Genomic DNA, 25,492 nt, shown 5'->3' on the forward strand with positions numbered 1-25,492 from the left:
GAATAAAAAATAAAAATAAATAAATCCACACAACTCAAACTGGATGAGATTAACAAGGCAATGAATGAATGTATTTAGGAAGAGAAGAAGTGAAGAGACTGAATCTTGGACACCGTACCAAGAATTGGAAGACGAAATGACACTGGCATGATGACTCAGAAGAACTGGCCAATAAGATTAGAGAAAGCCTGAAGAGTAGTGTCTAAAGAGACGAGTGAGTAGAATGATAAAATCATATACAGTCAGCCCTCCTTACTGGTGGGTTCTGCATCCACAGGTTCAACCAACGGGGGGATGAAAAATATATATTTTCTAAATCTAGAAAATGTTACATTGTGGCTATGTCTACAATATAACTAGGCATATGATGGCTGCATCTGTACTGACCATGTACTGACTTGTTTTTCCTTGTCATTATTACCTAAACAGTATAACAACCATTTCTGTGACATTTATAGTAGGTATTATAAATAATCTAGAGATGATTTAGTGTATATGGGAAGATGTGTATAGGTCATAGGCAAATAAAATTCCATTTTATATAAGAGAGTTGAGCATTGTGGATCCTGGAACCAATTCCCAATGGATACCAAAGGATGACTGTGCACACATAATTCCTATGTAATTTTTTTTGTTTTAATATTGTACTACACTTATATAAGATGTAACCACTGGCAGAAAATGAGAAAAAAGTATGCCGATAACTCTGTACTATTTTGCAAGTTCATGTGACTATCCAATTATTTCAGAGTTTAAAAGTTTAGGCAGTATAGGAATGAAAGGAATTCAAGGATGAGGAAATGGATGAATGTTAAATGTCATTGAGATCTGGAGTGAGATGAATCCTAGGAAGTGACTCTTAGATTTCTGGCCATGGCTGACATATGGGCCTTATGCAGGGAACCCAGGAGGGTAAAACTCTGACTCAAGTGGGTTCAAGGATGGGACAAGGTTAAGGACTGCAAATACGGACATCTTTGAGACATATTGCAGCGAAAGGAATTTCATAAAGTAAGGCTAGAAGGGAATGTGGAATCTAGAAGCAGATATGGAATCAAAAGGGAAGTTTACAACCTTTTCTTGAAGGGGGACAATTGGAGCATGGTTATATGCAGAGAACAGTTCTCCACTGAAAAGACAAATAGTCATTTTGAAAGAGAAAAACCTGGAAAAACTTTGACTTAAAAACTTGATCAGAGATGAAAGGTAGAATACAAACAGGTGTACCCACTAGGTAGAAATATTTACAGGAAAGATATTTTATAAGTAGGGATCAAAACTAAAGGTGATAGATTACAAAAATTTCTCTTTCATTGCTTCTATTTTCTTTGTGAAATGGAAACCAAAGTCATCAGGTGGCAGTGAGGATTTGGCAAGAGATGCTGGCAACTTTAGAAGGAAGAAGGCATGAAACAGTCATCCCCCAAAAAGGCAGCAGTGAACAGATGCAGAAAGTGAAGCAGGATTGTTGGGCATTATTATTATGGGCCAATGTAGGATTATGGCCATACATGTAAAGCTAGACCTTTCAGTATGTTTTTGGTTTTGGAATTCCTCCAGCTGTTTTTACCTGCGCGGATATAAAAGTGGACTTGGCCTGGACGGGAACCAAAGGTGTTTTACTCTGATGATGGCAGAGTTATGGGGAATGCAAGGAAGTTCATTAGGCCATGAGCCCTAAGGATGGTAAGACAAGAGATGAGGACATGATCGGGACAAGGAAAGGAAAATGAAGAGGAGGCAGCATCAGGGAACTCTAGGCCCCATGGGTCAAGGAATTATTAGAGTTTAGGTGTTTGAGTAGGTGACTTGGTATGGAGAGTTGGGGTCTGAGAATGGAATATTCAGAACTGCAGGTGTGGAAGATGATCCCTTACTGGCAGTGAGAAGATGGAGGGTGATGATGGGAATGGTGATGGCGTGGCTGAGGTAGAGTTGGGCTGTTGGAAGAGAGGGGAGAATTAACCAAAGAGGTTGTGCTATTCCCAGGATTACCTGTGTTGACATTGAAATGAGCAAGAATTTGGGCAAAGGTAGAGTTGAAGAGGCTGACAGTGGGCCAGAAGTTTAAATCTTCATGGAATAGTGGAGTTCACGTAGGCGTTTGTAGATGACTACAAGACAGGGGGTGCTAGATTCTCATGGCAAGAGACTCAAAGCTGGGCACATGTGGAAGGAAAGAATAAAAGTCACCTAGAAGTAGCCATGAGACACATGCAGCTGGACATGGGGTCTGCCAGAAGGATTGCTGGGCATGGACTATGGATGTAAAACATTGGCTACTGAGATGACTTCAGAGAAGACATCTGGGTTTCCATCAGAGGAAGAAGGGAAGGAAAATACGTCAGAAGTAGTTGAAATGTAGGAAATTTTGCTTATAATTGACTTTCAGTTTTCAAGGAAGTAATAGAAGACATTCAGGAGCATAGGAAGAATTATGATTAGGGGTCAGAAAATAAGATGTGTAGATCTTTAAGGGGATGAGAGTTGGAGGGATAAAGGGTGACCCAGGAGACCAGGGCTTTTTGCAGGGACTGTTGTAAGGGAAGACAAAGGATGTACAAGAGTACCCTCTTAATGGCCTCGGCGTGAAGTAAGTGGGGTTGACTCTATGAGAACAGGAGGGAGGGGAATGGAGCAGGAATGGTCTGTGTCTCTGGGTTTCTTTCATTCTGGCCCCTGGAGGAGTGAGCACCTGTGGAGGTAGCCACATCCTGACCACCAGCTCTTTGTGGCCCTTCCTTCCTGAATAATATCTCCTAGTATTACAAACTATTATATTGTATATGTGGGTGTATTTCTTATTTCTTTCCTGGATATTTCCCCATGCAATTGTAAAAATTGAGATGGAATTATACGTCCAATTGTATACCCTGCATTTTATAAATTTAACATCATAACTTAGAAATTCACTGAAGGAATGTTATAAATGCTTGGTAAACACATTTGATGATCCTATGGTTTGAATGTATCATAGCATATTTAATGATTTACCTGCTGTTGAATATTTAGATTATTTCAATTTTTCTTTTTGATAAGCATGGCAGTTTGCCTCTAACTAATGTTTTATTCTGTGTTTTAAATTATGTCCATAAGGTAGATTTCTAGCAACATTTATGCCTACGAAAGGGGCACAAAACTTTTAGAGTTGAGAAATACACTTTTCTTAAAAGTCTGAAATTCCTTGGGAGGAAATAGAAATCAGTTCATTCTGATTTACACTTACATTTAGAATTATTTTCCCCACTTACAGAAATAAGTAGACTCAAATGCATCTTTCCTTAAGTGCCTAATCTTCTTCTTGGATTAACTCAATGGCATTCAAACATCTTTTATCTGTACCATCTTTTCTTCAAATGCAAGATTTTATGATAACTCAATAAAGGAAACAGATTTTTAAAAATAATTGCTCTGATGGAAATTCGGTATGGGCACCAGACCTACCCACTGACTATTTTGCTGTTTGTAAACATTAACTCTTTGACATGGAAGTCATAGAAGCACAATTTAGAATGTACTGAATCATGTGTTGTGTGCTAACTTTAACAATCAAGTATTTATCTGTAACTTTCAACAATAACTTCAATTTTTGTTCTGCATCATGTGTAAACAAGAGAGGGCTGAAATTTTAAACAGCATTTATTTAATTATATCACCACATTTCAGATTCCAAATAAAAAATTATAAATATGCAACACTATTATATTAGTGTCTGAAAACTTTGATATATTTTAATGCTTATTAATATCCATGGAATAAAATGAGCTTCCATGATATTAATATATTACCTAAAAATTAAACAGAATAATTGTGTTTGTTTTAATAATTACATATTTTAATACATTTTATATGTTATATGTGGTTTTTAAGTTAATGATGGAACTTGAACTAATTTTTCCAGCTGCCCTGCAGCTTGCTCATATTTGTCCTTTTAAAAAGTTGCTGTAACTATTTTGTTTTCTCTGCCTGCCTTGACTTCATTTCATGCAGCTCTGGTGAGTTTAAAAACAAAGAAAAAATCTCTGGGACTTGTGGTTTTCCTGCTTGCTGAAAACAAGCAAAGCAAAAACACAGTAATAAACCCCCTATGGATTGCTACAATTATGAAACGTTCTTCTTGGTAATTAATTTTTATCTGAAATTTCACTCTACTAAGAGTTCTTGAGGCAGTTCTTACAGATTATTTTTTTAAAAAGTCATTCTTAAGAAAGCCACATAACTCTATAACTAAATTAACTTTTCTTCTTCTGTTCTTAGGATATGGTTTGATGTCACGCATAGCCCCCTAAATACATTTTGTCATAGTCCCAACATTTGCTAAAGACAACTGAATAGAGGCTTGTTTGCAACTGATATAACTATAGGAAAGCCAGAGTCATTCACTTTTCATTCACTGCATGAAAAAAAAAAAAAAGAGGAAGAAAATACTTCCTATCAGGCTGCCTCCTAAAAACAGGTGCACACGTGCAAGAACAGGCTCATAAAGCTTGCATTCCATTGCTTTGCGGTCAGCAAGCATGGAGAGGTAAAGCATACAGGACGGAGAGGCGGGAAGTACTCTAGGTGAGTGCTGTTTTAAATATAGTGGTCAGAGAAGGTGGGCAGGAAAGTGGCTTGTGAAGGGCTCTGAAGTCAGCCCGGGAGATGCACTTCCCAGGCAGGGTAGTCAGTGCAAAGGCCTTGGGGCAGGAACATAGGTGCCCTGGCCCAGGAAGCAGTGTGGCTAGACCCAGTGAGGAAACGAGGAAATGGGAGCCAGGGAAGAGAGGAGCCAAAGGAGGTGGAGGATGAGGAACAGGAGAAGCCAAGGTTCCAGCTCAGGTAATGCCTTTCAGGGCCTGCTTTGGTTTTATTTTGAGTGGTGATTTGAGTAGTTCACAGCTTTGAACAGAAAGTATACAGAAGGCATGTTCTATGAAAGTGGGCATCAGTGCTTGATTTTACTGAGAAATAGTAAAAGTCGTGGCCGGGCGCGGTGGCTCACGCCTGTAATCACAGCACTTTGGAAGGCGGAGGCAGGCGGATCATGAGGTCAAGAGATTGAGACCATCCTGGCCAACATGGTAAAATCCCATCTCTACTAAAAAAATATAAAAAATTAGCCGGGCATGGTGGCAGGTGCATGTAGTCCCAGCTACTCCAGAGTCTGAGGCAGGAGAATGGCGTGAACCCGGGAGGCGGAGCTTGCAGTGAGCTGAGATCGCGCCACTGCACTCCAGCCTGGGCGACAGAGTGAGAGACTGTCAAAAAAAAAAAAAAAAAAAAAAAAATACTTACTCAAAGTCCTGGGTTCTTTCGCTCACAAAAGAAATATGAATGGCGATATAAGATACAAGCCATGATAACTAGTGGTGAGTTACTTCTTGTTCCAGTCTGGACTTCATTTTATAGAAAACAGATATCATGACATTGCCATCTGCATGTGCAGATTAAAAGGAAGAGGACAGAAACTAGTGCTGTTGCCTCTCTCTCTTTACCCATGGATTTGACAAAGGGAAGGATCAATTCTAAATAAAACTAATATCCCAAGAATATTACCTTTATTTATTTATTTTTTGAGGCAGGGCCTCACTCTGTCGCTCAGGCTAAGTGCAGTGGGGTGATCTTGGCTCACCACAACCTCCGCCTTCCAGGTTCAAGCAATTCTCCGGCCTCAGCCTCGCAAGTAGCTGGAATTACAGGCATGGACCACCACACCTAGCTATTTTTTGTATTTTTAGTAGAGATGGGGTTTCACCATGTTGGCCGGGCTGGTCTTGAACTGCTGACCTCAGGTGATCCATCTATCTCAGCCTCCCAAATGCTTTTCATTTTTTTTGTTCATTCCAGAGTCACGATCCTCTTGGTGAATAAGACTTACTCTTGCACACAAACTCAGTATATTACTACCCTGGAATTCTCAGCAACTGCATGAGAATGCACTGAAAAATGTCATGGGGAACTTGCAGTACATAAAGCATCTGTGGTTGATATGTGAATATCAGGTCTCCTCTGGGCCGTGGCTCTTTCTGTTCCATCTGTTGGGAATGCTCTTCCTTTTCTTCAAATCTGGCCTAAATATTGTATTTTCAGAAAACCCTTCCCTGCTCATTCTAGTAGAGAATTAGTTTTCATATGTATTGAATGAATAAATTAATTAACATAAATGCATGGTTCTGCAAAGTCAGGTTCTAAGCCAATTCCCAGTGATTTTGGCAGCTGGCTCCTGTTCATGGGGACCAGGGAATTAAGAGACCGTGCTTATGCTAGCAGTCCTGGGTCTGTTAACACAAAGTGCAAGTGAGATTTTGACACTGTTCATTCTCATGTTAATGTTTGCTTGTATACAGTAACTCACTTCCAAATATTTAGCGGGAACAAATCAAATGAGGGAGTCCTGAAAATTCTTTTGTTGTTTGAAGTGGGAATAAAGCACCAAACATGGTATCCATGGGAGACGCCGTATGTTCTCTCAATTGCGAGTGAATTCATGACTGCAAACCTTATAATCCCATGTGGAATGTCCTTACACAATACAAGACAATTCAGAAAATAATCAAAGAATGAGCCAATTCGTTGAGAAAAGCAAGTATCTCACCATATGATTTGAAACTGGAGATAATTAAGTGTTCGTTGTCAGCCACCACGTTGAGACAATGGCCCTGCAAAGCACTTTGTCTGTATCTATCTGGTTGCAGAGGGTGTGACCACCCGGCCACATGTCTCTATTCAAGGAGTCAGACCTGCCCCTACATTATGTTTTCTGCAATTACAATGAATGTCTATAGGTTTGAAACTTTTTTTATTATTTTGTTTTATTTTCTATAAGTTATTGGGGTGTAGGTGATATTTGGCTATGTAAGTAAGTTCTTTAGTGGTGATTTGTGAAATGCTGGTGCATCCACCACCTGAGCAGTATACACTGCACCATATATGTTGTCTTTTATCCCTCACCCCCTCCCACTCTTCCCGCCAAGTTCCCAAAGTCCATTATATCATTCTTATGCCTTAGCGTCCTCATAGCTTGGCTCCCACATATCAGTGACAACATATGGTGTTTGGTTTTCCATTCCTGAGTGACTTCACTTAGAATAATAGTCACCAGTCTCATCCAGGTCAACTTTGTAACCTAACCGGCTGAATATTTTTAATAAAATAAAAATCCTAAAATCATGCTATCTTAAATAATAGGTAATCATAGAATGTCTAGGTCACCTATATGGTATAGAAAACAATGTATCTAGATCTGCTAATAAAAAATTGAGGAAACAAACAAGAAAGTAACTACTTAATGCACAAATTTATTGAAATCTAAAATATATTGTAGAATGGTAAACTGAAGGAAAGAAGGAAAATCCCAAATAAATATGTTTTGTTTATAATAGCAAATTATATGTTGCTATAAATACTACTTCATTTTTATTTTTTACTTGTTACTAAATATAACACAAAAATCCAGATATATAATTTTAAAAATTAGGCAATTTTTTTTACTATAAAATAGGCTTTCCTTTCAAAAAAAAAAATTCATGGCAGAATTTATTTTGAAACAAAAACAACAAATACATGGTTTGTGGATATACTCTCTCAGAAACACATTATAAAGTTCTACATCTACAATGATTAAGAATTCAAAAGTTTCATTCATTATTCATGAATGTTATTGGGATGTTTTCTACATGTTAAACTATTCCTTGACAAAACATTGAAGGAGTTTTCAAATCCCTCATAACAATTATATTACTATAATACCATAATTATATTAAAATGTTTATATTTCTTAGTCTTTTTACTTAAGTTGAAATATACATATGTATACACCTTAATGTAGATCAATTTGTTCTGCTTTTTCACAGAGCAGACATTATACCCTTTTTTCTCTTTTACAGTATTTATGCTGATTAATTTTAATTTTATTTAGTTTATCATATATTTTCTGAGTCTCCGAATGTTTCCCAGTTGATGAATTTTTTTGGTTTTCTAAAAATCTGAAAAAAAAAACCTCTTTTGGTAGCTGTGAAATAGGAACAAAAACAAACGTTTCATCACACATTTTGGATGTGATTAAACAAAATAGTTCACATAATGACCTTGGTATAGAATATCAGACACCTAAAGTATACTCAATAAACATCAGACCCCAAATTGGGTAACTTGCCAGGGAATATGAGCCCTCTCGTTGTCACTCGTGTGTGTTGGTAAATTGCCTGAAGCACTATATTAATGCATGTTGATATTAGGAACATACAACTATATGAATTTGACTCTTGGTATTTATATATTTTCAAAATTTATCTTTTTAATGTATATTGATATTAGATGGTATTTCAGTATTTTTTGAATGCCTATCATAATAAGAAAGGTTGAAACTTCACCTGTGTTTGTTTTTAAATTTATTTTGGAATTCACTCTTATTTAAATTACTATTTAAAATCCTTTTTTCCATGTATCTGTTTGTATCTATCTATCTATCTATCTTTCCATGTATCTGTTTGTATCTATCTATCTATCTATCTATCTATCTATCTATCTATCTATCTATCTATCAATCATCTATTTATTGAGACGGAGTCTCGTTCTGTCGCCCAGGCTGGAGTGCAGTGGCGCTATCTCAGCTCGCTGAAAGTTCCGCCTCCCGGGTTCACGCGGTTCTCTTGCCTCAGCCTCCCAAGTAACTGAGTAGCTGGGACTACAGGCGCTGCCATCACGCCCGGCTAATTTTTTGTGTTTTTAGTAGAGATGGGGTTTCACTGTGTTAGCCAGGATGGTCCTGATCTCCTGACCTCGTGATCCGCCCACTTCGGCCTCCCACAGTACTGGGACTACAGGCGGCCGGCATGTATCTTGTTTTTTTAAAATGCAAATCAAGTAAGTGTAAATAATATTCCCCTGCTATGTTGTTGCAAATATTTTTTATTGTGTTGTTTTTATTTGTATACATTTATTTTGAAAAAAATAAACAGGTAGATTGGTTTACTTATAAAGTTATTTTTGCTTCAGTAACTTTCACAATTTCTGTTTAGTTGAGATAGTGCTTAATTTGAGACCATATATTGTATCTTAATGTGACAAGTTACCCATTATTTAAAACATTCAAACATTTTAATTTGTGTAGCAGGTATTTTGTATGAGAGAATTTTTAAGTTGATATTTTAAAAATTTCTATTCGGTTATTGCAATATACTTTAATAATGTCTCTTCACTCATCATTTATGATGTACATTTAATCATATTGGGTCCTTATAACACTCCACACTATAGGAATAATGGTTCCCATTTCTTTTAGCAAAGCCTTTATCTTTTAGTGATATGTTGGAGCAATTTAATATCTTTAGCAGCCAAACTGGAAGATAAATTCACAACTAAATATTATATCAAAAATTAAGTAATTAATTTTTCTCAGTCGACATGGGCTTTGAAAACTGTTTCCTCTGTTGCATTATTTATAAAATGGGTCAACATGTAGAGCTGCATAAATCTGAAAGTGAAACAAATTGATTTATTTTTAAAAACGTTTTGCTCATCAAAGATAGTAGTTATGTAGCCCTTCTTCAAATGCTATTATGTTTAAAATATTGCTGTTTAGAAAATAAAGCCCCTTCCAAAAATAGTGAAGAAATTAAGAGTTAAAAAGTTTTGTTAGAGAAATTTACAGCACTTTAGCAGGTGCTTTCAAACACAAACACACATACAAACACACGCACACACACGCGCGCACACACACACTCACCAACACTAATTTTGTCTCATTCTGTACTAAAGATTTTCTGTGATTTAAGCATTTTATCCAATGAGTAGCATTAAGTTTGTTTGTCTTATATACATAATACTCAAGTTATCAATCAGATGATCTTAATAATATTCTACAGTATTTTATGTGGAGTGCTGTACAAAGAATTCTAATACATCTTGCATATATTACTCTGGTGGGATTCTAACTGTAACTCATTCTGAAATATTCTATGGGCATTAACGTGTTTACTGAAGAAATGCAATAGTGAATGCAGGTTTGGGAATTTTTTCTCTCTCTCTGCTACCTTGTTTTTTTCTTCATTTTATTTGACTTTTCTATTTTGCCTTCTTCATGTCACCTACTCCTTTCCCAACGAAGTTACCCTTAAATTTCACCGCCTGTCTGCTGCAGTAGATGCTCTGGTCTTACCTGGGTTCAGCAAGCATGGTACTCATGCTGGCTCGATGAAGTATGGGTCTCCCTGATCCACCCGTTCATCAAGGGAAGTTCTAGGAAAACGTAGATACTAAGACACGGGCGTAACATTGGAGTTTATCCAGCTCAACCACTGCCTTTTTGTTTTCTTTTTCTTTCTTTCTTTTTTTTTTTTTTTTTTGAGAGGGAGTCTCGCTCTGTCGCCCAGGCTGGAGTGAGAGGCGCGATCTCGGGTCACTCCAAGCTCCGCCCCCCTGGGTTCCCGCCATTCTCCCGCCTCAGCCTCCCGAGGAGCTGGGACCACAGGCGCCGCTGCCTCGCCCGGCTAATTTCTTGTATTTTTAGTAGAGACGGGTTTTCACCGTGTTAGCCAGGATGGTCTTGATCTCCTGACCTCGTGACCCGCCCGCCTCGGCCTCCCAAAGTGCTGGGATTCCAGGCGTCAGTCACCGCGCCCGGCCGCCATTTTAAGTAGAAGGAACCTGCATGACGGTGAGGTACACCCATGTGATCAGGGCTGGTACTCGGGGGTGGGCACCAGCACTGCTCTGTCAGCTGTTAAAATAGCAAAGAACACTCTTGTACCCGTGAACACATATCCCCGAAGCCCTGCACACTCCCGAGGAACCTCCTACAGGTCGTTGGAGCTTCCAGCAGTGGAGAAACCAGGGGGCTAATGGCTGCAGGGTGGGGCCCAGGACTGTGTCCTGGAGCTGTGGCTGGTGTCCCTGTTTGTGTTGACTGCCTGTAAACACTCTTGTCACATAGGTTGACGTTCTCCTCTGGTCAAGGTTACTGAGATGTTTTCCCAGAAGAATCCGGTGAAGCTGCTGCTTCTATACACTTGTATTCTGTGTTTATTCTGTGTCATGCACATAAATAAAACTATTTCAAAGCTTTTTCAAGAATAGACAATGCTTCAGCTCATAGGTTGCCATGACAAAAATTCGTAATCATTGGATGTCAGTTCTTTTTTTTTTTTTTTTTTCCCCTCTAACACTTTGAAAAGGGGGATTGTTGGCCAACAAGGTGAATTATTAAGAATCTATGCAATTTCAGCAGTTGGATTTCAGTTAACACATTTCATTAATCTTTCAACCATATCATTTTGGTAACTTGGACTTTGATAACTTTTAATTCCACACATCTATGATATTTTATGTTTTTATGTAATAAAGGTATTAGAACTCTTTTGCATCTGTTTTGCATCTGTTTCTACATTGAGATGAATTAACTTTTGTATATAATGAATTCAGAGAAAATAAAATCTAAATATTAAATAAAATTATATGATATATTTATACATGAAAAACAATTGTTAATCTGGAAATATGTATTTATGTGTGTGATATGTTTATATAGTTATTTAATCAATTATAAAAGTATCTGTCTCTAGTAATCTTGTTTACCTTATCCATTTATGAAGGGGATGTTTATATTTGGGTTTAAAGAAAAATAACATAGAGTATGTCTCACTTTTAGTTGTAACCTGATTCACCATTATCCCAACCCAAGTGGCTCAGAGCTGAATTCTGCACAGTGTCTGAAACTCAGTAGTGGCCACTATATTTTTCCTCGTGGCTGGAATATGTGCTTCCTCTTATTTTTATACGGTACTGATTTTTATCTCTATTTTCAAAAATATAGTTTTAATAGGGAAATGTATATTATGATCACATTCCTAGTAGCTGTTGCCAAGAGTGTCATAAAAACTGTGGTGAGCTGGGCAGTTGTGGAGCTGGTTCTCAGATGATCGGCGATGTGTGTGTGCTTGCACAAAGGTGCCCACGGAGAGTAGGGGGTGGGAGAGACATTTAGTCATGGCCACAGGAACTATTTTCACAGTTTTCAAATAGCAGTATATACACAGTTATTTTTATTTGTGTTCAGTTTTACACTTTTAAAAGAAAATAATATCACGATAGCATAATTTTTATAATCCCCACACTGTATTAGTTTTAAAATAAATTTGGGGTCTCAAAAATGAGTGTCCTGAGATGTCCTACAAAATATGGGCAGCCCTTTCCACAGTGTCACGTGCTTTGGATGGGTATCACAGACTGACCAACTGTTAAAACACGAGAAAACCTATCCCTCCTCTAGTCTTGATTTCATTGATATTTGAAGGTAGCAATTGTCCTCCAACTGTACCTCTCAAAGACGTACACTCTAAAGCCATTAGCTTGAGTTGACATAAACAGCATGAGAATGACTAGTGTGTAGACCAGCCTGGCATCCTGTAAGAAGGATGGAAAATGCAATACTCCAAACTCTGGAAACAAAAACAGTGTGCTCTCAACTACCTGTTTGCCCCTGGCATTCTTCTGAGTAAACTGAAGGCAGCTAATTTGAAGGGACCCATATCACCCTCCTACTGTTGCCCACAAGGTGGGTTCTATTTCGACATTTTTGTGAGGCTTAGATCCTGCCAAAAAAAAATGAACATCGCTGAAAGATGAAAGAAATTTTGGAACTTGCAACTTGGGAGGAGTTAATAAAAGGAGGTCAGTTCCTCCCACTTTGCCGTAATTTTGGTGGAGAGAGGGTGGGTAGGGTCGAAGATACGCACTTTGTGAGAGCCCAGGCCAGTCACACAAGCTCTGCTTATGGCCAGCTCCCCCGATCTTGGTAACAGGCTGACTTTTAAATAGCATCCACACTGCCGTGTCAGAATCAATGACTGTTAAATATACATTCTGCAAAGGAAGTATTTGAGGAAAGAAAGAAAAAGAAGAAAAGGAAGAAAGAAATGCGGGAAGGAAGAAATTTTTAAAAACACGCTTTAAAACAAGTTATTTTTAAAAACATGCTTTAAAACAAGTTATTTTAAAATACTTCTCTCATATATATTGTTTATATGTATAATCTGGCTATATATAGTATATAAACTATATATGATAATATAGTTTATATGTTATATATAAACTATATATGTATATATAAACTATGTATATAGGTTAATATGTACGTGGTGTTTTGTAATAGATAATATAAATGTAACAGGAAACTTTTTTATAGCAAACTTTCCAAGTTCTATTTATCTTCTAACCAATAATTTTTTAAATGTTAGTTTGTATATTAAATGCACTTTTATCTTTACTGGCCTTTCACGTCTCACTTTTCTAAGATACTCCATTTTAAGTTTCATGCAACTGTTTTCTACTCAGAACCTTTTTATGAGGTGATGTGCCTCTGTTACTCAATAACTATCTGAAAATTCAAAACCCAAATCTCAAATTTATAGAAAATAAAATTAGGGCAACCATTTCTTTTAAGAGCACAGTATTCTCAAAGCCAGGTATCCATGAATTAATAATAAATGCTCACATGTTTTTAAGCCTCAAAATGTTGCTTACATACTGTCATCTTCCAGGTTTCAGAGAAAATCTTTGAAAGTCGTGTTAGGCTGCCTATCAATGTCAGGTACATGGCAACTACACTTTCCACGTTTTAGAAAAGCCACCATTTCCAGCTTTCCCACAATGGCCATTCAATTAATAATACAATTTAAATTTTAGACTTTAGTCAGCCTTTTCATAGAACTCATTAACATACCAAAAGATTCTTTTTCAGATTGAGTGTCTCAATTTTGGGTTCAGAAAATATTTGTCGCTGATCAAGAAGTGACACTTTGTGGACACACTCGTGTATGAAAACCATCCTGAAATGCGATGCTTTCCTTCTGCTTCTGTCCCTGCAGCTGAGGGAGCCTGTGGAGGAACCTTACGTGGGACCAGCAGCTCCATCTCCAGCCCGCACTTCCCTTCAGAGTACGAGAACAACGCAGACTGCACCTGGACCATTCTGGCTGAGCCCGGGGACACCATTGCTCTGGTCTTCACTGACTTTCAGCTGGAAGAAGGATACGATTTCTTAGAGATCAGTGGCACGGAAGCTCCATCCATATGGTAAGTCCCAGGAAGAGATGCCACAAAGGATACAGCTGTGTTTTCCCGGTTTTTCCCCCCAACGGGCTTCAAGAATTGCTTGTCTCTGGACGTTCATGGGCAAGCATGAGTGTTCCTTTTTTTACTTTGCTCTTTCGGCTCTGAAAAAGTTGCCTTTACTGTGACTCATTGCAAAGTTTCTAAGATGTCTGTGTGCTGGTGTTTGGAGCTTAGGAAGTTATCTGTGTGCTTGAGCTTAGAGTGCTCTCATTTTTGGACTCTTTTAAAGCAACGAAGTAAGGCAAGTTAGTTTTGGCTTTGGTCTGGAGCTGTTTCACTGTGAACAGAGATTTTTAGATTGTGTATTCTCTTTTATCTCACATTACCGAGCATTGACAGACTGCTGCAGATACATGATTGTGCATTTCTTTTTCTTCTTGAAGACTGTACCACATCCTGCAGCCACCTATGGGAAGTGCCTGTGGCTACAAGATCCTCAAAGGCAAAACAACTTAACACACATCCTCGTCCAATATCTGTGCAGAATTAACCACAGGATGGTCAGGTCTCTGGTGTGTGCTCTGGTAGAGACAAAGGAGAACAAGATCTAAGGAAGTACTGCCTATTTAGGGGTGACGGTCGTGGTTGCCAGAACAGTCTTGTTTGTGTCCATAAGCGCAATTGGAGAGACTTAAAAACACAGATGTTCAAAGGCTTAATTTCTGTCTCGAATTAAGTCGTTCGTTGCGTGTTAAATTGTGTTGTTATTTTTGTTATTTAAATTCTGAACACATTAAAACTGCTTCAGTTATCTGTTTTAGATCTTGAAATATGACAGAACAGGAACAGGTATATTGAGACTCAGGTAGACACTGAGGAAATGTTGGCCATTTATGAGTAGGAAGAGGGGAAAATGGAACGAGGGATAGTGAACAGGTCCGCAGGTTGCAGTTTGCATTTCAGTACGAAGGCTAAAGGACAAACGTGTCAAGCATGAAACATATTGTAAATAGGACCACCTGCTTTAAACCAATTATTGGAACTGAATTGAATTGCACTTTGTTTTCCAAAGCACAAGGCTCAATACAGAGGATTCCTATTCATGGAGAGGTCCTTTCCTGGTTGATTTTTTTGTGTTTGTGTTATATGTTATTTCAAATAGGAGGGAGGAAGAAACTAAGCAAATTCTACCTAGATTGTCTTTGTTTTCAGTTTTATTCATGCTGAACAAACTTTTAGATTAGCCAGGACCCATCTGCTTAATGTATGTTGTACAATTTTAACTTTAAACACTCAGGAATTTGTTTAAATTATTACCTATCTCACTATGTCTAACATTAGAGTTCATGGAAACAAAAGCTGAGCTGAGAGCTGGGTAACCTAAGTTCTACCACAGGTTTTGCCAAAAGCAATCCTTACGACTTTAGACAAGTCTATTTGTGAAAAGAGAAGGTGTGCTAAAAAAGAAATCTTAAAAATGACTTTATTAAACACCTCTTTAGTGCCTATTCTCTGCTAATCATTTAAAGATATTCAAGTGATCTAACCTCTTTCTAGCTTTAAAATTACATTATTGTGGTTTTCAGAAAATCACTGAAGTATAAAATACACAGGGACTGATTCTCAGAAAATCACTGAGGTATAAAATGCACAGGAACTGATTCTCAGTTTATATGCTTACTGTTGAAGGTCTTATTTTTAGGAGAGTCTAGAGGTATTGGGCATTGACTGCACGCCTTGCTGATAAGATGTCAGGTAGGGAGAGAGGTAGAAGCAAGTGAGGCTGATTTGTTAGTGATTCCAGAACCTATGATCAGTGGCAGCTTTTGCCAAACAAACTTAGTTTATGTCAGAAAGTACAGATCATGAGTGTGATGAGAAGCGTGTTCTGTCTGAAAAGTTGACGGGACCACTGTAGCACTTTATGGCAACAACTGATCATCCTTGTCATAGAGAGAATATCAGCACAGCTAGCCAGAGAGATTATCACTATCTTCTTGGTGCCTGGATCCAGGCTGGAAGACATCTTCTACATCACTGGAATCTCTCTGGGTGTTTGCTAGGGAAGGTGGTGGGAAATTTCTCAGTGGGAACTACGACCCTGTGTGCCTTCGTGTCTGACAAACTGTTGCCTCTTAGCTTAGCTGCTGTCTTCAAATAGCCATGATTAGCCAGGGATAGAGTTGTATTTATACTTGTACTTTTAGGATGACTTATATTGTCCTGTTTGCTTGGTGCAAAAGCCCTGTGGAGTCATTATTCTTACTATTATCTACTATTATCCGTTTATCTATTATTGTAGATTTAAAAATAAAACTGAGATGTGCAGAGGACAGGAGATGGCAAAGCTGGTGGAACCCTTGGCAGAGCTCAGGTTCAAGGTCTCTGAGTCCAGGACATTTTCTTTTCTCTGTGTATAGCCCCCCAGTCAGTGTAGGCCAGGTCTGAGCTTCAGTGCCCTGTCAGAGAAGTACAGTTTCTCTGTTTCAGGCCTGCAGGCTGGATCATAAAGCCTTGAACAGGTAACTGTCGTGGTGGAGATGGAGAAGCAATTTAGCATATGTGCTGGGTCAACAGAGTGTTTTGTGTGTGTGTGTGACATTTAATGTTTATCATAATAGTCAAAAGAAGTATCTTGACACAGCCATAAGGACTGCGTTTAAGTGGAACTCTCAGCTTTCAATGAATCTTCAGTGGAGGCTGAAAAGCAAAAGATGGTTCTCCTAAATAACTATAGAAACCTACAGGAGCACATTTAAAACAGAAAACAGAGTAATTTGAAGTACCTTTTTAGGGCCTATACAAATGCATAATATGATTCATCTTAAAAAGACTATTACTTTAGAGTAATTTTACATTGACAGTCTCTGAAATATTTAATGACTCAAATGGGTATATTCAAAAGGTTTCCCCATTCCCGAATTGCACGGACAGGGACAAGGAGCATTTTGGGTGGTGCTACCTCTTCCCAAGCACAGATCATTCCACAGAGCCAGGAGGGTGGTGTGAGTGACTGTGAGTGGAGTGAGGGCAGATACACATATGATTTTCCAATAATCTATTTTTTAAAAAGGACATAAGCAAGGGCACTCGAAGAAGAAGCTACTTGGAAAATTGTTAAGAACAATAATAGGATTAGCCTTATTTTCATTTAATTTGGAGTGAAATTACCTGCTCGGCTATGTTTTAAGTCAGGGTTGCCATGGCAGCGGTGGAGGCAGTCTCAATATAGGGGATGATGTCATGTGCCAAAATTATCTGTATATTAAGCGCACAGCGGGTTAGTAATTTAAGCTTCATAGGCTGTATGTACATTAGATGAAACTGACTTTTTTTTTTTTTTTTTTACACTAGTCAGATTCTCATTTTATGCAGGTTGGCTTCTTATCAATCCCTTACTTTAATAGAGAGTTACCATTTCTAGTTCACTTTATAGCATGGTCTAGTCATTATTTTTCTTGCAATTAGAAAGGAAATGTGTAGTGGTAAAGCTACCCAAGTGTTTTTTTTTTTTTTTTTTTTTTTCTGAAGAGATTTGAGGTTGTGGCCTGTAACTTGTACTTCTAATAATATCAAGAAGAAAGAAAATTGATTTCATTTCTGAGTTCTCCCTCTGTGGTTTCTAAATTAAGACATGATGGTTAATGGGATTAAGGTTATAGAATCTTGGCTGGGAACACTGAGGGAGCATTTACTCTGTTGAAAATATGAACTTATGTAACGAAAGAACCAGGTGTCCATCCCCTTCTGTCACAGGGAGTGTGTAGAAGACAGAGAAGGTAAGGAAAAAGAAAATAAAAATAAATGCATTGAAAATGTGTTCCAACACAAATTTAAATGCACCAATTTCTTAACTTCCATGACTGAGCCTCAGCTCCCCGAGACAGAGCCTGGAAGCCTCAGAGTCCCTTCCCAGGCTGTCCACAGCTGCCCAGTTGGCTCCATCCTGGCTTCCTCCCTGCCTGGCTCAACCAGTGAACCCATCCCTGTCTTTATGTTAGTGTGCGTTTGCATCCCTGGTGCATTTGTTCAGCTGCAGGCTTCCACGTGGAAATCCCCTACTGCCCATCTATTATTGATCCCATTATCATAATGCTTAGAGGGGCGTGCACAGTACCTGGAAGAACACTACAGAAATAATGCAAGTGAAACAAACAGGTTATGTGATCTCCCTCCCGGGAAAACAGCCATAAGAAATGCAAGAACATTTCTTCCGCTTTGGATTAGGGCTGCCTTTTTACTTCAAGAGAAATATCTGTTACTTTATGATTTTTTAAGGTGTAAGCTCTATTTTTCATGAACCAGCATAACTTGACCCTTTTGCCTACCTGGTGTAGGCAAGTTTACAAGGGAAACTCTGGGCGACAGTTGTGTAGCCTTAGTTTATTTTGTTCCCATTAACCCAGCACAATTTTACTATTAGATCAATCTAATCAGTGATTGGCTGAAGTTAAAACAAAACTTCAGAGAAATGGGGAAAGCTGAGTGAGCCTCAGAGAACCCTTGAAGGGTCAGTTAACGCCTCCAGTGTTTACTCAACTTGTCACTTAATTGATAATTGACTTGGTGTCTATTTAATTTCTAACAAGGGAGAATTACAGAGGAAGACGCTGAGTAACAGACTCCCTGAAACCAATCCTTCTCTCACCCGCCCCAAAATTAAAGGAAGGAGGCATCATCTTCTCCCGCCTCATATTATTATTAACTATTTTGAATTCATTTTACAGAAAATTTGCAGAACACAGAGAGTTGCTGTATATCCTAAACCTAGCTTCCCTCGTGTGAACGTCTTACATAACCGTAGTGTAAACCTAGCTTCCCTCGTGTGAACATCTTACATAACCATAGTGTAAACCTAGCTTCCCTCGTGTGAACATCTTACATAACCTTAGCGTAAACCTAGCTTCCCTCGTGTGAACATCTTACATAACCTTAGCGTAAACCTAGCTTCCCTCGTGTGAACATCTTACATAACCATAGCGTAAACCTAGCTTCTCTCGTGTGAACATCTTACATAACCATAGTGTAAACCTAGCTTCCCTCGTGTGAACATCTTACATAACCATAGTGTAAACCTAGCTTCCCTCGTGTGAACATCTTACATAACCTTAGTGTAAACCTAGCTTCCCTCGTGTGAACATCTTACATAACCGTAGTGTAATTATTGGCACCAAGAAATCCATGAAGCCACCGTGCCACTAAGTCACTTTTAGACTCTGTTTGATTTCCTCTGGCTGTTGTACTGATGTCTTTTCTGGTCCAGGGCTCCAGCCGGGGACCCACAGAGCATTTGGCAACTGTGGCTGTTTCCATCTTTCTTTGTTTCTATGAACTTGACCTATCCCATGCTAACAGTTCCATCTTTTGGGAGAAAAATGGTTTTGGAAAAGCAATGACATCATTTGTGAATATGGAGGAGACCATGCAGCAATGCTCCAGTGCCACCAATTGAAATGGGCAGATTTGTTTTTTGTGTTTTCCTTTATGATTTTTTTTATATTAAGACTGGATCTCCTTCTGTCTCCCAGTCTGGAGTACAGTGGTGCTATCATAGCTCAGAACCCTGGCTAATTTTTTAAATTTTTTGTAGACACAGAGACTTGCTGTGTTGCCCAGGCTGGTTTCAAAATCCTGGACTCAAGTAATTCTCCTGCCTCGGCCTCCCAAAGTGCTGGGATTACAGTCATGAGCCACGACAGCCAGTCCCATATTTTCTATCTTAAATTTGGATTCAGTAATTTTATTTCACAAACCTGTTGTAAGGTATACACCTGAACACTTTTTTATGGAAGCAAGTATAGCATAAAGAGGAAATAAATATTATGAAGATTTATAAATATATTTACATATATCTAACAATAAAACTGTATAATATATGTACATACAGACACATGTATATATGTATATATGTACACATTTCTCCTTTACTTGAACCTCTACATACCAGCTGAAGGTCTAAAGACATAATTAGCATGATATTGTAGCTCTATTCATAAACCCCTCTTTTATTTAAAATGCCATTTCTATGTTTTTTCAATAGTGTATTTTTTCTAAAAAAACCATTTACTACTAATAATTACTAGTATTGGTTATATAACAGAAAAATGTAAACAATAGTTGCTACTGCTACTTGGAGATACTACTATTCCCATTTTATAGATGAGAAAAATAGGCTTCAAAGAAGTTAAATATTCAACCATCCAGCAAGCAAAGAGGCAGAGTGGAGACTTGAACAGAGACAGTCCCAAGGTATATTTCTTCCTCTTTTTAAAAGAGTTGAGATCACATTTCTTTGCTAACTTTAAAACAGGAAGATGAAAGCAGTGTGTGGGCACTCCACTATCATCCTAGAATTTCTTCAGCAACTTCTGCCTCAGTGCATACAAAGAAAGTGCCCCACCACTTCTAATTTCTACTCAGCTCTGTTACTGTGTGGTGGTGTCACCACCGACTACTCTTCCGTGTTTCTTTCCAGCGTTATTAACTAGACAGTAATGTAATCACCTTAGCATACTTGCTTGTTAAGCATGTTTCGGGGTATACCATAATGATGGATATTATCAGGCTTCTAAGGGGACACATGGATGACAGGCTGATGTCATCATGAACTGTCGCATAAAGACGTGACTAATCAGAGTTGTATATGCAACGACCCACTGAAGTCCTAGGCAGGTGGAGAAACCAGGCCATCCCACATTACCCCAAAACCTAGGTACCTCCACCCTGAAACTCAATAGGCAAATAATGTGAATTTTTTTCAATACCAGCTAATTCTACTGTATGGAGAATTTCTAACATAGTTGGTGGCTTTCTTTCACATGCCTTATCCCAGATATTTTTATTTTCACCTGGGTGGATTAGGCACCCTCTCCACAATGTCTCCTGTGGGGCCAATTTCCAATCTCCACCTTGTCTCTCGGCTGGTGGCCAGGGATGGTTTAATTCCTTCACTGGGCAGTGAAGGAATTGCTGGGAAAAAATGCTGCAACCCCGCAAGTGGAGTGAAGGAGGCAGGCTGTGTTTTAGAGGTTTCAGTCAGGTGTGGTTTTGCAACACACGTTTTCCCTCCTGTCTTTCTGAAAAGCACCATCTCTAGCAGGCACTGAAAGAGGGGTCTTTCATGTCGGAATTAACCTGCAGGAGCAAAGAAGGTGGCTCTCCATGAAGGGGCAGCTGCACTCTGTGATTCGCTACCAGGAGCATATACCCTAGGAATTATTTCCTGCCCTCCCCTCTCCTTCCTCATGAAAGGGATGGACTCACCAGCAGGTGCCCCTGCAACTCGGAGAAGCCACTGACTGTCTTATTTCCTAGAATTAAGCCCAACTTTCAGATTTCTTCACAAATTCTAGAAATAGCATTCTAGAGCAATCCTTTAATTTGGGTTAAGTAAATACCAGAATTTCAATAAAGTTAAAAAAAAAAGATTTCAAAGAATACATATTTGAAATATGGATCATTTTTCTAATTTATTGAATGGTATGGACAAAATGTAATATTTTACCCCAAGATTCCATAAAATTGTCCCGACTGAGGGGTAACAGAGAAGAAGAAAACATCCCTGGTCTCTAAAGATGGGAACAGTAGGAAAAATTGTTATCCCAGGAGAGAATTCCCAGTCTCTATCCTTACCATTCTTAGGGCAGAGATGAACTCTGCAGCTCTGGTGTCATACTTCTCTCATATCAAATTTCTCCAAATTAACCTCATTTTATTGAAAAATACATTTCCTATAATTTATTTAAGCTGTAGGCAATGAAAAAAAATACCTCTTTTATGGATTAAAATTCATTTCGCCAACTATGAAATACCTGTTTTTTATAATCACACTTCCTTCTTTTTGTATGTGGCCCTTAATCCTGGAAACAATAAAAAAGTAAAACTAAATTAACACTGTTAAATACATTTTTCGTTTGAAAACACACTGCCTTCTAAAGGGCCGTTGTGCCCGCTCCAGTTTAGTCATTCTCAAATAATGCTGCTTAACTCTCATTTAGTCCTCAAATCAACCAGTTGGCACATCCTCGTGTTCCAATTGTACATTTCGATATTTTCATTTAGAGTTTCTCTCGAAGCCATGAATATCTAATTTTTCTCTTTCTTCTGAAAGTTTGCACAATTTCATGGAGGACTGGTTAGGAGAGTAAGGTAATTTTGTGCAATCCAATACTCCTCCAACAAATGTGACATTCTGTGGCTTGGGTTCCTTCCTGTTGGCACATGCTATCCAAGCTTAATATGTCCTTTAAATGAGCACTGGCCTAGAACATTAACGTTTCCCACCTTTGACTTTAATAAATACGAGTACCTAAGTTCTTCTGATTCAAATCTCTTTAGAGAATCACAGTATCATTTCTTAATAAAGATATATATCATAAAGGCTTTGATTTTTTTTGAATCATAAATTTAAAATAGATGGCACCTGAGAAATCTCTGAACACAATCCCTTTATCGTTTGGGGAAAAAAATAACTGCATCATGAATAGATCGTGTCCTTTATCCTCCTCTGAGGAGTGCTGTTAGTTGGCTAGAAGAGAAACCAGGTTTTCTGTCTCTGTTACCACAGCTGGTTCCAGCAGGCTAAGAAGCCACTCTTACCTATCTTGGAGAGCGATGGGCAATGCCCTCTTTCGTTTCTTCGTTATCTTTCCATGATCAGGCCGTAGACACATAGTTGCTAAGCCAAGATGACTGATTCAGACCTCGGTTTGAATGAGACTTGGGCTCTAGTCTTGGGTTTATGACTTCTGAGCTTGATGACCTAGAGCAGGTTTGCTCTGGAAGTCCAGATCGCTTTCTGTGGAATGGAAGTGATCGCCACGTCCCTCGGAGAGCTGCTAACTACAGCAAATGAGCAGACACTTGGAAAACCCTTAGCACGATGCCCACCCCACACAGCGATTGCTGTAACCAGCTGCACGTTTACTGCTGTGAGAAGCCGTGCCATAGAGGGTTCAGATTTCTGCCCTACCATGAAAAAAAAAAAAAACCTTTTGAAATAGAAAGTGTTTTGAAAAATGGTTTTAACCTATATCTAGTTCTAAAAGTCTGTGCTCAGCAAATAACCTTCAAATTTTTTGAGTTATAAAAACTGTTACTTCTCCACTCAACTTTTAAAACATTGATCTTACTTGGTTATGAATTGTGTGACAATAACAACAGTAATAATATCACTTTAAAAGAAAAATTAGGACCTAAATGGTGACCCTTCCTTGTTGTCTGGAAATATAATTGACCATAATCAGCATTGTTTAACATTCAAGGTTGTTTTTGTATATGCCCGTCAACTTTGTGAATGAAAATCAAAATGCTATCCCGGTTTAGATCCTGTATATCACTTGGTAAAAATGAAATGTGAGAACAGTGGAATTTTGACCGAAGTATGTATTTACCTATTAAACGTTCCTCTCCAGCTTTCATGTGCACAGGACTCACCGGAGATCTTTTCAAAATGCAGACTGTGATCTAGCAGTTCCGGAGTGAGTCCAGAGATTCCCTGTTTTGAGCAATCGTTCGGCTCTGGTTGGTGCTGCTGTTCTCTGCTCCAGAGCCTGAGTTGTGAGAGGCTAGGGTACTTGTGAGTGGCGTACAGATTTGACAAACACAGAACTAAAACCGTAACTATTTATTATTCATCATAATTTCAGGTTTTCCTCCAAACTGAACAACATTGCAGTAGTTATGCTATTTTGGAATTTGATGCACGCTCTTTTGTCTTTGTTGAAATGCTGTGTGATATTTATAATGGGCTGCTGGGACAAGATGGAGATGATCCAGAAAGCCGAGGTTCAATATTGAGTTTCAGATTTAGGATTCACAGACTCACCAGGGTCTCACTGCTTAGAGACTCTGATTGAGTTTTCGGAACCAGCCCAGCTGCCCAGCGGATTACTATGAATAAGAGGTGACATCAAAAGGGTATTAAAAAAATCACAATATTTCAACAGCTTCCCTATGTTTTTAGGCACAGTAGCATTTCCAAGTCTATTAACAGCTGTGTGTTGAAAGTAAAATCATTTTGAGTTCTTTTCAAGAACATAGAGTTAAAAAGTTGAGCGGTTTCCTTTGTTGGGCATTTCTCAGTCTTTTGATGTCAGACCATTCGATGTGACTCTCAGAGATCAGGTAGAAGATGTTGCAATGTGCCAAACATATTGGACCCTGAGCCATTTCTTTTTGGCAGGGTATCCATTAACATCTGGAACTATGGGTTTGGATAAGGCTATGCTTCTTGACATGGTGCAGAGACTGCTCTGGCCTGAGTTCTGTCAATATTTACGTTCCATTTTGCACTTTATTCTGCTAGTGAGCTCCTTCCAACTTGCAGTTTCCTGTTTCCAATCCATTTTCTCTGTCTGGGAACTCTCTATTTTGCTTTATCAGCAAAGCCCTATTTATCCTTCACAGTTCTCAGAGGAGAAATTGGCCTTGGAGTGAGAAGAATGAGGAATTAAAAATGGTGTTCCTCCCCTTCATAGCGGCACCATTTGGGCTAGAGTCTAACTCCCTGAGTTTTGGTTTCCTGACTATAAGAAGAGATGAAAGATACTTATCTTGCTGGGTGAATATGAAAGAAAAAGTTAGAAACCTACCACTTTACCAGGAACGGAGACAGACAACCCTGGTATCCATTAGTCATTATCATGCCATGGTGTGATCAACAACAAATCAGCAATGCAGGTGCAAAGATGCTGTCCGTGTTTGGAGGAGAAAGAAAACATTGCTCAGGGAGGTCATTGCAGAACGTGCTACAGAATCACTGGGCTCTGTGTAGCCTCAGCATGGGAAGCATGTACACAGGAAGAGTGTTGGCTGCTGTTGTGGGCACGGTGTGTGTAAAGAAAGAAGTGCATATACTGGATTGCTTTCTCCCGTAGAACTCGGATAGACGCTGTGTGCATAAATACATTCCGGAAAGACGGGAGAAAGTAATCCCAATGTTTTCACAAGATGATAGAAATCACTTTAACATTTTGGATGGGCGTGGTGGCCCACGTCTGTAATCCCAGCACTTCGGGAGGCCGAGGCAGGCAGATTATTAGATGTCAGAAGCTTAAGAGCAGTCTGAACAGCATGGTGAAATGCCCTCTACAGTAAAATTCAAAAATTAGCTGGGCATGGTGGCATGCACCTGCAATTCCAGCTACTCGGGAGGCTGAAGCAGGAGAATTGCTTGAACCCAGGAGACAGATTACAGTGAGCTGAGATCGTGTCACTGCATTCCAGCCTGGGCAACAGGGTGAGATTCCATCTTAAAAAAAAAAAGAAAAAAAGAAATCACTTTAACATTTTAAAAGCAGGCCCTTGAGCAAAACTCAAACATAATACATTTTCCATGGTTAAATGCTCGTAAAATGTTCACTCTGTCCCTATATCTCGTGGTATAAGGAAAACAGTGCTTTAGGAAAATTATGATTTTGGTATGTTGCATAGATTGGAAAAAAATAAATAATGAGAA

The 25,492-nt window shown here is 38.7% G+C and overlaps 1 protein-coding gene across 1 annotated transcript in view; it reads left to right on the forward strand.

The window, feature by feature from the left end:
* CSMD1 (CUB and Sushi multiple domains 1) overlaps window positions 1–25,492 on the forward strand; it is a 2,061,182-nt gene that overhangs the window by 1,000,590 nt on the left and 1,035,100 nt on the right. The window contains exon 5 of the mRNA XM_025393463.1: window positions 13,848–14,055. Within this exon, the coding sequence (XP_025249248.1) occupies window positions 13,848–14,055 (208 nt within the window). The remainder of the gene's footprint in view (window positions 1–13,847; window positions 14,056–25,492) is intronic.

This window comes from Theropithecus gelada, chromosome 8 (assembly GCF_003255815.1).
Source record: "Theropithecus gelada isolate Dixy chromosome 8, Tgel_1.0, whole genome shotgun sequence".
Lineage (NCBI taxonomy): Eukaryota > Metazoa > Chordata > Mammalia > Primates > Cercopithecidae > Theropithecus > Theropithecus gelada.